The 15,849-nt window shown below is 40.8% G+C and overlaps 1 protein-coding gene across 13 annotated transcripts in view; it reads right to left on the reverse strand.

Moving 5' to 3' along the window:
* Nucleotides 1–15,849, reverse strand: part of EIF4G3 (eukaryotic translation initiation factor 4 gamma 3) — a 906,783-nt gene that overhangs the window by 628,805 nt on the left and 262,129 nt on the right. For all 13 annotated transcript variants that reach the window (XM_069240075.1, XM_069240074.1, XM_069240071.1 and 10 more), the window contains one exon: nt 9,051–9,230. In XM_069240075.1, coding sequence (XP_069096176.1) covers nt 9,051–9,230 — 180 coding nt within the window. The remainder of the gene's footprint in view (nt 1–9,050; nt 9,231–15,849) is intronic.

Raw genomic sequence — 15,849 nt, forward strand, 5'->3', positions numbered from 1 at the left:
CGTTTTTTACAATGCAATTGCAAGTGATAAATAAATTCACCCTAGGAAAAACTATACAAAAAAACTAGCAAATCCTGAATCAGTTTTTCACATGAGGTTAGTCACTTCAAATAAACACTTGAGCTAGTATCTTTGCAGTAACAAATGCAAATACTGTCAACTATTGCTCATCTAGATTCCTGCTTGGTGCCATTACCAGTGTGTGTTTTCTCTTAGGGGTGAACTCAAGAAAAATATGCTCTTTACCTGTATAACAGGACAGTGTACTGAAACGGACTGCAGTATTCAACTCAAACGGTCCACCTAAAGGATTACACTGGCATTTTCTCATAGCAGTAACAAGACTCTTAAGCAACAAATCCAACTTTACTGAAATCATTCATTCTACCCGAAAGCATTGAGGGGCCAATGTGGCATTAACAGAATACAAAGTATGATCAGATGAAAATCAAGAAAGTAAAACAACTAGGAAGATTGCACATCCCAAAAAAACCTGAATGTTCGGGCACACAAATCACTTGCGTATATCCAAATCTGTCATTCTGAGAAACATCCTGAGAACTATTCCATTCCTAAAGTATGTCTGTAGCACCTCAGGGTAGCTAAGGCGGCATGAACTCCACTAGCACATTACTACAGCCAGAATTAAGACTAGTGCTAAAGGCTGCTTTCCAATGTGGGTGTATGAGATGGCAGATCAACACAGGTACACAAGGGACAAGGCGATGGTCAGTCATCGGCTCTGCTAATAAATTGGAATTAGTGAGAATTGGATAAGAACTGCAGCACACTTCCTCTTAATTACCTCTAAGAAGTGTTGAGCCAAACCTGCTTCATTGAAGGAGCAATGGTTAAACTATAAGCAGAAGATAAGAGTAACAGTTGAGATATGAAATCATTTGAACATGCATGATGAAGTCAGCTTTTACTAGGTAAAGTAGAGGCTGCTTCTAGAGGGTACACAAAGCAGCTCACTACATGGATGTAGAAAAGATCCCCAAAAAATATCTTCTTGTAACAAGTAGTCTTGGAGGCTTGGATCACAAAGCTGTAAGGCTTCACGTGACAAGTCCCAATTTCAGTAATGATGAACTTCAACAGGGAATGTACTTCGCCATCAAGAAAAGGATTTCAGACTGTTTGGCACATTTATTGAAACAGGGAGCAAATGACAGCCAAAATGGGTTTAAATGCCACAAATGGTAGCTCTAGGTTAGATCTATAAGAACCAAATTGTTCATTCAGCCAGCTGAATTTGCTATATAATATTTAGCAATCAGTAAAAGAGGGATAAAAACGAGTTGAGCATCTTTCGCCAAAAGATTATGGAATAGATATTCCCTAGGAAGAACTCTTTCAGAAAAATTTATGCAAGGATTTTGCATTTTGAGCTTTCTTAAGAGGCCAACACATCTATATGAGGGATGTACCAATGTAAAAGGTTCTTTGTTGAATCTTATCCTTTGGGTACCCAGAAGCTGTCAGGATCTTCCCACCTCTCCTTTACTTTGAGGTATTCTGTCAGTAGGCAAATTCCACGGGTGAGGGACTGTAATCCTCTTCCCCTATCCTCCGCGCCTATAATCTCCTTTCCCTCTGAAATCTCAAACTCTGCGGTGGACTTTATGCTGTGGGCTAGGCGTTCAGCCAGGCGGTATTGTAAACTTTTTATTTTATTTTTACTTGAACTGCTGGCACACTGCATAATCTTGTTTGCTGTGTTCATTGGAGAGGCATACAACACTTGATGATTATTATCATTGAGCTGGTATTTTGAGTTGAACTGATGGCACCTTAGGAATGGAGTGTGCTCCATCACCCCTCCCAGACCATTCTTCGGCACAGGTGGAAGGCATTGAGTAACTGACGAGGGTGGGAGTCCAGACTCATCTGCAATGTTCTTAAACTTCTGCTGTTGAATTTTTGGCTATGATGCATGCTTCTACCAGCCTAAAAGGTCTCAAAAAGATATAATGTGATCAAGTTTCAATGAGGACGTGCAAGACCGATGGAGAAAAACAACCTGAAGATGGAAGCAACCATGCACATTACCTACTAGAGGAGTTACATGATTCCACGACTCAAAATACGTCTTCAAAGGTAAACAAGTTTAAAATATCCAAGCCCAAAACTAGATGTCAGGTGTATGCAGAGCATACATCTACAGCCACATATGCTATGAATATGTATTTACTTCTTCAAAAAGACACATTCTATTTAACTAGGATATGAATAAATAAATATTTTTTTGGTCTTGATACCTTTTCCTGGTTCTACACCGTTTTGGATTCCGAGGCCGAACGATACAAATGGCCCGGCTTCTATATGCAGAACCCATGATCTGGACTCTTTTAGAGGCACCTATCAGCGCCCATTCTGGTGCACAGGGTCACCAGACAGGGTTTCTCCCCTTCCCACTAAATTGTGCTTGCTATGGAGCCCCTAGCAATTTGGGTGTGCATAAACCTGGGGTATCTCCTACAGGACAGGCTCCACGCAATCTCGTATGCGGATGTTTTATTTTACCTCAAAGGCTCAGTGTGTGCGATCATTCTCATATTGCTCTTTCTTGCAAAATTCGGGGTGGTATTAGGCCTTAAAGTCATCTGGAACAATTTGTTTGTTTCCACTCAATCCTGCAAACCCTTCCTGACATTTCTTCCTGACAGACGAACCAGTTCATTGGGAGGGAGGCTTTTTACCCTACCTGGTGACCCAGATCTTCCATTCCGACTGGGACTTTTTGGATGGGATCGGGAATTTAGCAGTTGCTTCCCTTTGTGCCTAAGTTGCATTCTGGCACGCATGCTCGGTATTCGTTACATTGTGCGTAACAGTATCCAAGATGGTGATGCTACCCCACCTCTTATATCACTTTGCTAATCTGACAGTGTTCCTCCCCCAGAAACTTTTTCGAGCTTTAGACCAACTCCTCAGAGACTTTATATGGCATGGCTCTCACTGCTGCGTCACTTTGTCCAAGCCAATGTTTCCATAGAGCAGGAGGGCCTCTGTTGTCCTAATTCTGAATTCTTAGGTGGCTGCTCAGCTCCACTGGCCGTTTCCCTGGATGGTGGGACACTTTGTTGACAAGATCTGCACTCAGGCCCCACTGCCTAATGCAGTTGACATTCTAGTGCTCTCAGTCCAGAGCATCCCCCCTCGCACAAACCTTCTCCGCCTGGTCTCAGTAGTGTCAAGTTGTCTGACTAGAGGCCTTTTGCTCACTAAATCTGTTGCCCCTTACGCTCCTGTGATATAACTGCTGGACATATGCAGGCCTGCCAGACATCTGGCAAGTCGTGAGCTATCCATATGGTACTGGGCTATCAAACCACTGGAGAAACAATGTGGTCTTCATATTGACCAGTTTCTTACTTATTATATGATATGTAACACCCTCATATCGATCTAGTCCATAGTGGGTGCGGAACAACCCATGCACAAACTGTTGAACTTCTAACACACCATCTGAAAGAGTCGCAGGCTTGTCACTTGGCTCAATAATGCCTTGGCTCACACACCGGTATCACTGCAAGCCACTAAGTAAACATTGGAGGGTGAATTTGGTGGAGCCTGTCATGAGAAGGAATGGGCTCGGCACTAGAATTCCATCACAAAGTGTACCGCAATGCAAGCCTGAAACTTTTCAAATTTTACGTCTTTCCAGAGTCTACCTTTCCCCAGTCCATAGTGATAGGATATTCTTAGGGGAATCGTACTCTTGAGACAATCACCTCTCCAGCAGTTCTTCAATCATATTCTCTAGGATTGCCCCTATCTCTCTGTAATTACTGGGCAGAAGTACTAGAGCAACTCAAGGTGATCACTGTGCTGCTTGAACCGGAGTCTAGGAGGTAGTTGCATTAGGCATACATTGGCACCCAAAGAAACACAGGGTAGACTCCTGCTTCCTTAACTTGGTGTTGGCACTTGCAAAACAAATACCACTCATTGGAAGAACCCTCATCTCCCTCCCTCAGCATCTCTCGGTGCCGGTCCCTCAAGGTATGGATGGAGGTGGAAAGTGTAGTCCTCTATAGGGAGGAGCCCAGAGGACTGCACAAACGCCTATAGCCTCTGATTGGGATACTCTGATGCCCAAATTGACTGACACAGCTATAGATGAGGATCCCTCCTTCTGATTCTCCCCTCTCTTACCTGGGGTCCACTGGCCCGGGGCAAGGGGCCAATTACCCCAGTTATAAACCATGTTTTTGATCACTGGGGTATGAGCCCTCCTCAAGCATCAACCACAATCCCTGTTAGGGTTTATCACAAAAAGTCACCAAATTAGCCTAAGCTTAACCTTCTGATAGCTTGGCACAAAAGCAGTCAGGCTCAGCTTGGAGGCAATGTGTAAAGTATTTATGCACAACTTAAACAGTAATATAGAGAAAACTGAATAAAAAATCCTATCCGTAGAACTGGAGTTATGAATTTGGTAAAAATAAGCACCTGAAAGATCAGAGTGCCAACCGTGGCCATCTAGTCGTGCAAGATCTGGGCAAAGTCCAACGTTGTGGCCTACAGCGATGGAGAGCTTTTTGGATATACAAGGTGTATACTGCCTGTTCTCAGTTGACCTATGGACTTAGAAGAATATTTGAAGAAAAATGTAAAAGGTAAAGTTCAGTGGGGGAAGGCAGCTGGCAGTATCTGAGGAGGAGTCATCATCACTGGACGGAGTTGTGGTCAAGATATCTACATTTGGGCTTAGTCTCTTCTTTGAAAGTTGAAAATCTCCAGATGGACAAAGCTGCAGGGTGTAGTGGATGAGAGCTTCAGAAAGTCACATACACCTTCTGCAAGGAGACGTTGAAGAGGATTTGCGGCTGCAGAGAACAACATAACGGGAGCTATGGTGAAATCAGACTGACCAGTGAACAGGCAGGTCCTGGTTTCCTCTAGGTTCTTAGGGCACTTTCTGGCTGAAAACTGTCCAGGTCCTCAGTTTGGTTTTAGGCTGTTTGGGTACCTTATGCACCCCTTCGAAGGTCCAGGACTGGGTGGACTACTTGAAGGTTAGGACTCACTACAGGCAGGACTCACTTGCAGGATTCAAGTTGATGAGGCTTTCTGTGTCCCTGTAGTTGAGAAGAGGAGGCCAGCTAACTAGCGCTTGGAGTCACTCTAGTAGTCCTGGGCTCAAGCAGCAAGACAGTGGTCCAACAGCAGGGCAGTTCACTGAGGTTTCAAGAAAGATTTCCAGCAGAAGGGCAGTCCTTTAAAATACAAAGCAAGCCTCAAGCAACAGGGCAGTACTCTGAAAAGCAAAGCAAGTGGTCAGAGTGCCCTTCGCAGGTCCAGGAGAGAACTGAAGAGTGGTTCTGAGGTTCCTATTTTTATACCAGGTGCCAGCTTTCAAGTGAGAAAAACTTTTGGAGTTTTTTCCCTGCATTAGTGGTTCTGGAATTTCCGTCCTCCCTGCCCAGTCTGAAAGCAGTCTGGGGTGACAAAAGGCTAGTGTGAAGTTCTTTCTAAGTGTGCTGAGGCAGTTCATTTGAAGTATAAGTGGGGCAGGCAACACCTACTCCCACTTTGTGTCCCTGAACTACACAAAGGTCAATTATCATGCTAATCACAGCTACATGACCCAGAATACAGGCACCAAATGGTTAGGACAAGAAAATGTCAACCTTTTAAAAGCAGAACTTTCAGAATTGTGACCTAAAATCTGACTGTACCATTAAAAAGTATTTTAAATTACAATTCATTATAGACAAAACATTACCCGCAACAAAAGCTTATGTGATATAATAAAGTAACCCAATGTTATCCTTTAGAAGAGGTAGGCTTCCCAGTAGCGAAAAACTCATTTAGGAGTTTTTCATAACCAGGACATGTAGAATTTATAAATACATGTCCAACTCTATAAATAAAATGCACCCTGTCCGATGGACTGTTGAGGTCCTACCTTAGGAGTGATATATGTATTAAAAAGGGAGGTTTTGGCCTAGCAAAGGAACTATTTTGTCAGGTCGATTTGGCAATTTAAAACTCTGCACAGGCTGAAATTGCAAACCTGAGACATGTCTTGAAAGGCAACTCAATTAGGTGACATCAGTAAGTGCTGCAGGCCTACTAGTAGCTTTGAATGTACCTGGTTATTTTTTGTAGTTCTCTGTAAGGGACTTAAAAGAAAATCAAACATGCCAGTCACACACAGACCAAATTTACCATATCTAGAGGAGCTGTTTTAATCCCAACATAAATGAAATTCAGAAAACAGGAGGGAAGGAGGCAAAAGGTTTGGGGATGACCCTGTAGGGAATAAGTCCAATAACCGCTATCAGGTCCACTGTACCACAGCACGCCTTGGCGTGTAGCCCATTTTGCATGCATTCGTTAGTCACCTTGCCATATGGTCGTTTGAGACTCCACTTCCCCTACACTGTTTGCTCCGCCATTGTGCATGGTTTGTTCAAACTCCCCTACCCCATTTTCATTGTTATTCTTTCAGGATAATACACTGAATTATAGCATAGCCTAAACTCTATGATCTGCATTTGGCAATTTGATGCTGATGGCCGGTGTACCTCTTCCTCATGTGGGAATATCCATCAGGCTAGGTGCTGCACCAAGCTTCAGCCTCAACTATTAGCACCGACTGTATCCGAAACATACTTGGTCATGCACTCAAAATAATTCTAATCAATGCAATTTTAACCCTATACTATGCTTTATGCTATTCTCATTCTTTTCAACAAAATGCTAATGATTTAAAAAAATCCTTTTTGGAATCATGGGTTTTAAAAAGTACACATTTGTTGGAAAACTCAATTCTTAAAAATAATTAATCATAATCAGTAAATACTTTACATTAAAAAATGATAATCATATATTCTAAAGTTTCGGTAGGGAAAATGTTTTGATCAAGATTAATAAGGAGTGGTTAATCTACATTAAGAACAAAATATCAAAAATAAGAATATGGACCCAGTATTATTGACCATATTTCACTCTTAGAAGAAATGTGTGCTTTGGTAATCTCTCTCAGAAATCTACATGTGAAAGGGAAGCTATCTCAATCTGCAGAGACAATATTCTGAATTGTTATATTTTTATGGGTGTGTTCAACTGTCGCAAGTATCGGATAATTCAAATGACCAAAAAGGAATCTGGACCCTGCTAGTCAAGTTACTGGATTGCCGTCTGCAGGTACTTCATTGCATCCAAGAATTTATATGGGCTTGGAAGTTAGTTGCACTCTGAACTACAATCACACTTCTTTGACACCATCTTCGCTTGCCGATTTATGGTCGGGTGCTAAGGCCTAAATTAGCTGACAAAGGGGGGAATAAAACTCTGAAGTTAGTTGTTTTGGAGATGTCGTATGGTAAAAATGTACCCATTACCTTAGCCATGTTAGCTGCCACCATAACCTTCCAAAATAAATATTTGTTCTCCACATTTTTGTCAATTAAGGTGAAGTCTTCAAAGTAAAGCCTTTTGCCTCTAATTAAGGAAGAGAACAAACAGCTCCCAAACAAGTGTTTTTTCAAAGTGCAATTTGTAATTGCTTGTTTTTTTTAGCAGTGCTATAGTTAGGATGTTAGTAATTACTTGTGAATGCTGAATTCCACAGTTCATGAGTGAAGGAGCCTGTTGTACCTTGTTTTCTAGAAGGGAATTCAGTAAGCTCTATCTCTCACATGTATCAATTTCAATTTCAAGGAGCTGCTGCCTCAGATTTTACCACAATGGCCCCAAAAATTCATATTGTCCCCGTTAAGACATAAGATAAGGATGACGGATATGTGGACTGCCTTAATGGCATATCCAAGTCTTGGCTATAATATTGCCTATTAATGGGATGCATGCTTTATAAGCCTAAGTTTCCATCATTGCCACATTCACATAAAAAGATAGCAATAATAGTTGATAAGAGTGGTTTGTCACCCAGGAGCCTTCTTTGCTGTGCACTGTACAAGGTGATAAATCAGCATTATGAAGTCATATCATACTCTGGTTCTGTTACACATCTGGGATATAGATATATTTGGTAAAGTACAATGCTTTAATATACCATAATGGAAAGGAGATGCAGGTCTGAGCATAATGATTTTGATGCATGGGTGTGATTAAAATTGAGTAGGTGCCAAAACTAAAAGGAAGCAAACGTTTTCATGAACTGCACTGTCAACATTCTTTAAACTGAAGAAAATCCCTTTCTTTCTCCTGTTTCCAGAGGGCACCTAGTAATGTCTTGGACAAAATTATGTTTTGAGTTGTGTTCCTTCTTTGAGTTGCAGCACAGCCAATATTTGATCCTGGAAATACACAAGTCTTTTCGCTTCAGAGTCATGGTGTACACATTTCTTAGAAAAAGAGAACAGGAGCACTTCTGGCTGAGAGGGAAGCTATTACAGACAATCACAATTTTCAACAAGGTCTTCGTGGGCATGTGGCAATTTCAGGAAGATAAATGAGGCAACAATTAACAGAGCTTGCCTCCATAAAACAGTTGTTTCAAAAGTAAAGTACGAAATTTTAACAAAAGCAATATTCAAACCCTGAGCAAACCAAAATGGAATTTAGGAAAAAAGCAGCCAATGTAGCTTTAGCAGAAATGTAAAAGCTTTAAATAAAAACGAAAAATAGCTTTGAGTTCAGAAACCAAATAAAAACGGTCTACCAAAAACTCATTTGCCACAGCAGACAAATATAATTTAATTACGTCAATGAGAGCGAGGTTCGTGACAATTTCAATGTTATAAAAACTGGGAAAATAGTTGCGCCTTATACAGATGAGAAGCTACATAACAACCTCACTAAAAGATTTTGTTTCAGGATCCTGGAACTGATAAAATAAGCTATTCTAACAATGCGAAGCAGAGGAACACCGGAGGCTATCAAGTCACATACAAACATGCAACACAAATGACAGACCGTAGTCCACCATGCATCATGACAGGAGGGAACTATTAGGTTACTAGTTAAGAGAAATCAGTGGTCAAAATACAAACAGACCATTTATTTGATGATCTTTGCAGAAATATTTTGTTACCCAATGGTGTATGTGTAGCTTCCCTATGGCATTACCTTACCTGTTGTATACAGTATTGGGGACCCTGAGGCAGTGCATATGGCATTGTTAGATGGTTCACCATCATGATGTGCTGGTTGGTTTGGTACACTGCCGTCGGTGTTTGGGCCCCAGGGCGGATGGTAGGGCTACTGTTCTGGATGGTAGCACGTGGAGGCTGCAACTGAGGCCTCTGGAAAAACTGTCAAGAGGGAAGTGAAAAGGTATGAAGTGCCAAATCGGTCGCTAGTGCATACAGGGCACAGAATAATTAGTCAACAAAAGCTTTTTAATCAAAAATACTTTAAACAAAAATGTAATCAAATGCCAATTGCACTGCATATCAGGCAAACATTAACAGCAAAATTGTATACCAACCATTCACAGTATAGACATTTAAAATTGCACAAAAACACTTGTATTAACTCTACTGGGAAATATGTGGATAGTACAGGACAAAGCCCTGTACTAAATAGGGCAGTTACAGTGTGGATTTTATATTTAGCTTTTTTATGAATGCAGATGGCTTGACATTGTTCTCTTGTGGATGTGGAAGCAAGAGTGAACTCATAACATGTTTAAATATGTTATGAAGGGGTCAGAATGTATTGCTTCCAACACATACAGGTTTGTGTGGCCTGTACTTCAAATCTTAATTCTTCTTTACAACTAAGGGCTCCCACCTATGGAAAAGAGGCACTATCATAGGTATGCAGTAAAGGACATCACTCCTGGAACAGTTGCATAGTATTCCAAATTGAAAATGACAACCCGCAAGTTTTCTCACTTACTGCTCAATTTCCAGGCCCAGGTGTTAGCACTATGATGAGCCGCATTTCATCACAACAGTCCTTCATTTAACATCTGTTGTGTTTAATTCAGAGAAATACTTAGGGCTTTGCATTGCAACTCTCACAAAATGCAACACTGCAATGAAACAATGCAAACATCAATCATAAAAAATATGCTTGGCCCTCCTTTCTTTAATTCTACCCCTTCTGCGCATGGGTAAAAAATGCAGTTATTAATACCTACATCACAGTATTGAAGAGCAGAAGATGTACACTTAAGTATGCAGACACAAGACTGGTCAGTACTAATTTGCCAGTGTTTGCAATGTGCTGCTGAAGCTCTTAATTTGGGGTACTATTCAGTCGATAAATAGCAAGAATGCTTAAACTGGTACCGTGAGATAGGTAGAAGAAAATAATGTCATCAGAATTACTGAAACAGGCCTGTTACCGAAAAAAGAATGCGACTGATACTCAAATTCCTACGTAGTCCAACAGGAGTTTTCTATTTATTTATTTGTTACTTCAGGGTGCACACCTGTGCAGTATTGTTTATAGGTTGGGCTCAGAAGCTAGTAAAAAAGTGGGGTTGATAAAACAGCACATTAAACAAATGATTGAACAGTGGAGTGTAGCTGAGATTGACAATGTATCTTAAGAATCCACCCAAAGGCGAAGAGAAACGCTTAATCAATATTGCTCATTTTCTTTAGCCAAAAGTAAACTACACAAATTGTGTTAGAAATGTAGTTCTACATAAACAGTTTAGTCCTAAACATTTGTAAAAGGTTATTTTTTAAAAAATGTGAAAATAAATGGCTTACAACAAACAATTATTTTTTTGCTTTGGTACTAGAAAAAAAACGAAACGAATTACTAAATGCATATTACAAAATACATTATTTTCAGAAGTCGGATTCCAGTGAGTCAGTGGTGGTCTTGAATCAACAAAAAATAGAAAACTTGCCAATGTGGAAATGGACAACCAAGTCCAATATAGGTGACATTGGCATAAATATTCTTCAGGGTGTCTATACCTTTCTAAGAGTAAACCTTGGAGGTCCTAATTCTTTTAAAATGGCATCAAACTGATAAAATAAATATGGAAAATGGAACAAAGTGAACACATCAATAGTTGTATGTCTGTGCACTTCTAAGATTCCTGTACAGTTGTATATTGGAAGCCCTTTAAGTTTACTGAGAATAGTCTACAAATAACGTAGCTTGTGCACTTAATAGCGAATAAGTATGAATACCACCTTGATGAATTAGAACAACTTGTAATTAGGAATTGATGGCTTCACCATAACTTTCAGGAAAGCTACTGATAATTTATACATTTCTGATTCAACTCATTGATGATATAAATAAAAGTACTGCCTGTGAGCTTCTAAAGTGGTGGATACAAAAAAGAAAAGAATGCTACCTTTAGTAAGCCCAGCCATATATATATGGAAAATATCACTTACTCAGTGTACATCTGTTTGTGGCATGTAGTTCTGCAGATTCACATGCTATGCATTAGACCCGCCATCTAGCGTTGGGCCCAGAGCGTTACAAGTTGTTTTAATTTGAAAAAATCTTTCTCTGGAGTCACAGGATTGAATGACTCCTCCTCTCGGTCATGGTGCGCATGGGCATCGACTCCTTTGTTAGATTGCGTTCCCGCAGAAGGGTGTAGGAAGGAGTGAGAGTGAAAGAATGTAAATGTACAACTAAATGTAGTAAGTAAATAAGATGGCCATGCAAATGTAAATAATTATATACATATGTACAAATAAGAACTGCAACGACTACAGGCTTCCGGGGAGGAGGGAGAGTGCATGTGAATCTGTAGCACTACATGCCACTAACAGAGGTACACTGGGTAAGTGACATTTTCCATTCAATGGCATGTGTAGCTGCAGCATGCTATGCATAGACTACAAAGCAGTCCGTCTCCAAAAACAGCTGTGGCTAGCCTGTAGGAGTTGAAGTAGTTTGAAATAAAGTTTTAAGTGCTGCTTGACCAACATTGGCCTGTTGCTTTGAAAATACATCCACACAGTAATGCTTTTGTAAACGTATGTGGAGTGGACCATGTGGCAGCCTGATATATGTCTGCCATTGGTATGTTCCCCAAAAATGCCATGGAAGCACCTTTTTTCCATAGGGGAATGTGCTTTAGGGGTTGTAAAAAGTTGTATTTTTGCTTTAATGTAACATGTTTGGGTGCATCTTACAATCCATCTACCTAATCCTTGCCTAGAGATAGGATTTCCTTTATGTGGCTGTTGAAAAGCTACAAAAAGCTGTTTAGTTTTCCTAAATTCTTTTGTTTTATCAACATAGTACATTAGAGCTCTTTTAAGGTCAAGAGTATGAAGAGCTCTTTCAGCAGTGGAGTCTGGCTGTGGGAAGAAGACTGGCAATTCCACACATTGGTTAATCTGAAAAGGAGAAACTACTTACGGCAAAAATTTTGGATTTGTCCTAAGAACTACTTTATGTTTGTGTACGGTCCCTCCATACTGTATGCTTGTATTTCACTACCTCTTCTTAATTAAGTAATTGCTACTAAGAAAGCAACTTTTCAAATGAGAAATTGAATATCACATGAATGCCTGGGCTCGAATGGTGGTCCCATTAATCTTGTGAGTACAAAATTAATATTCCATGCAGGAACTGGTGGGGTTCTTGGTGGAATAATATGCTTAAGTCCTTCCATAAAAGCTTTTATGACAGGGACTCGGAAGGGCAAAGTAAGTTGTATGGTTTGTAAGTACGCTGATATAGCAGTAAGATGAATTTTAATGGGGGGGGGGGGAAGCTAAATTTGCTTTATGTAAATAAAGCAGGTAGCATACAATATCCTGTATTGATGCTTTAAGTGGGTCTATATTTTTGGGTTGACAGTGGTAAAAAAATATTTTCCACTTGTTAGCATAGCATTGCCTAGTTGTAGGTTTGCATGCTTGTTTTAGAACTTCCATCCATTCTACTGGAAGGTGTAAATACCCAACTTCTATGACGTCAGGAGCCAAATCGTTAAGTTGAGAACACTGGGATTGGGATGCTTGATTTGACCCTTGTTCTGTGTTAACAGATCTGGTCTGTTTGGAAGTTTGCAATGAGGTACTACTGATAGGTATAGGAGTGTGGTGTACCAATGTTGTCGTGCCCACGTGGGAGCTATGAGTATCATGGAGAGTGAGATATGACGCAGTTTGTTGACCAGAAAGGGAATTAATGGGAGAGAGGGAAAAGAACTAGCAAATATCCCTGATCAGTTGATCCATAGAGCATTGCCCTTGTACAGAGGGTGTGGGTGTCTGGATGCGAAGTTTGGGCATTTTGCATTTTTGCTTGTTGCAAAAAGGTCTATGCCTGGTGTTCCCCACATTTGAAAGTACTGTTGAAGTACATGAGAGTGAATTTCCCATTTGTGTATTTGTTGCAGCGTCCTGCTTAGGTCTGCTAGCTGGTTGTGTATCCCTAAGATGTATTCTGCTAGCAAGTAAATCTGATTGTGAATTGCCCATTTCCATATTCTTTGGGCTAGAAGGGACATTTCAGATGAACGGGTTCCTCCCTGTTTCTTCAGATAATACATTGTTGTCATATTGTCTGTTTTTATTAAGACTGTTTTGTGCCCGAGTAGAGGTTGAAAAGCTTTTAGGGCGAGAAACGCAGCTAACAATTCTAAATGGTTTATGTGATAAGTTAACTGTGTTAAAGGATTTTTTTCAGCTCCAAAGTAGTAGCTAATCTTTTCGGTCACAGAGATAAAGCCTGTGATTTCAGCTCCGAAGCCGGACTTCAATTTTTCAACTCCGAAGAGTGTGGATGTCGGCTCGGCTGTGCAGCTTTTAATATATTTGCTCGACTCAGGTATCGAAACAGGTGTGGCCTGTTGATGTGCTGATTTGGCCTTTTTTGACGCCGAACCCGAATGTCGGTCGCTGACAATTTTCTTTCAGGCGAAACCATGACTCTCTGGCAGTGGTGCACCCAAAGCCTTAATAGGTCTCTTGGAAGTGGGTGTAGGGGCAGGTGTACTCACATGCTGAGCCGCAGTGATCGGTTTGCTGTCTTCATTAGAGTCTGCTTCGGAGTTGGTGTCCTGAAACGAAACAGACGTCTGTGCCTGCTCTTCTTCTAAAGTGTCGGTGGACTCTGTATGATTCAACACCATCTCGAGTCTCCTTGCTCTCCGGTCACGCAGTGTCTTTTTCGACCGGAACGACCAAAAAGCTTCACAATCTTCCTCTCGATGTTTGGGAGAGAGACAAAGATTGCATACCACGTGTTGATCGGTGTAAGGGAATTTCGCGTGGCAGAGGACAGAATCGGAATAGAGTCCGATCTATCAGGGTATGGCGTGGTAGGCCTGAATAGAGCGCGAGCGCCCAAAAGGGCATTGTCTTGTTTCCAACAGTACTATCAGCTCGATTACAGATGAAAACACAATCTAAACAATACCAAGGGTAGAACAAAGTTAGTATAAAGTTTCTGAATCTAAAGTCTCGGAGCGAGAGGAAACACGTCTAAACCCGACAGCGGTAAGAAAATCTAACAAAAGAGTCAATGCCCCTGCGCATTATGACAGAGAGGAGGAGTCACTCGATCCCGTGACTCCAGAAAAAGACTTCTTCGGGAAAAAACAACTTGTAACACTCTGGGCCCAACAGCAGATGGCGGACCTAATGTATAGCATGTGTATCTGTAGCTACACATGCCATTATATATATATATATATATATACACACATATATATATAATTCATACACAAGTCCCGGAATACAGGAGCTCCATACAGCGGTCCTGGATGGGCTCCGAGAGGCCCTAATAAATCCTCCAACACTCCCTTAAAATATCAGGAGAACCAGGACACCTCCAAAATGAAAATATTTCTTGAATTAATTTATTATTTATATACACATATATACATACATACATACACACAGCAAAAGAGTTTAGAATGTTAAATGTGATCTGCTGCACTGGCAGAGTCTATGGAAGGTCAGTATTTGATGCCAGCTGAGTTAAGCTATCAAGGGATTCAAATTACACATTTTGTCTGTAGGTGTTCTCCCCCACCAAAATAAAACAGTGAAGCTGACAAAGCTGTTTCTTGAAGATACATGTCCACATGGTGATGGACACATTAAACTTTGCCAAATAATTATAACTATGCCATGCAGATCCAAAAGTGTGAATTACCTGAATGGGTCTGAGTCCTCTCTTGACAACGGAAGCAAGAAGGCAGCAGGAGACAGAGAGCCAAGGAAATAACTTTACAAATCATCAAAAGGAGGGAGTGTGTGCATGCAGCCCAACATGCAGCTCACAACTACCTTTTTTACCTTTCACAGCGCTACATATTTTGGGGGCCAGTGTCAGAGGCACTGCACTGTGGCAATGCCAAATAGAGATCTCAGTTCCTCATCAAAATAGTTAAGTATAGGTAGTGGTTTTAAGCTTGCTTACAACACGTCAGAGACAACATGGGCACTTGCAGTGTCAGTTTCTTTCATATGGTGTAATTCAAAGCCTGAGTAGTTCAAGAGCTTCACAGATACACAGGTGCAGCACACAAACTGTCCATAAAAGCTTTCTTTGGACACAAAGGGAAAAGGTCTGTTCTCATAGTGCAGCTCACAGAGCAATGTTACTTTTCTCTCCCATGCCCCCACAGAATGGAATGGGCAGGTTGAAGATCCTGCCCAAATTTAGAAGCTTTGAAGAAAAGGGTTCTCTCAGGAAATTGTGATTGGCTAATGATTAAAGGTATTTTCCTTTAGGCATTATGGTATATAAACTGTGTCTACTAGTTTTAGTCATGACCTCATGAAATGGATCTCATTTCCATTACAATGGCAGTATAGCCCTAGCCTTCAGTGAAGTTATATTTTTGCTTTTAAATCTCTTGTCCTGGTTTACAACACAGGCAATTAATTTGCTCCCTTTTATTAGATTAATGCATAGTTAAGGTATAATCCAGCTTCAATATTGACACACACTCTCAAACTAAGTGCCTAGAACAACTAT

The sequence above is a fragment of the Pleurodeles waltl genome, chromosome 6 (genome assembly GCF_031143425.1).
Source record: "Pleurodeles waltl isolate 20211129_DDA chromosome 6, aPleWal1.hap1.20221129, whole genome shotgun sequence".
Lineage (NCBI taxonomy): Eukaryota > Metazoa > Chordata > Amphibia > Caudata > Salamandridae > Pleurodeles > Pleurodeles waltl.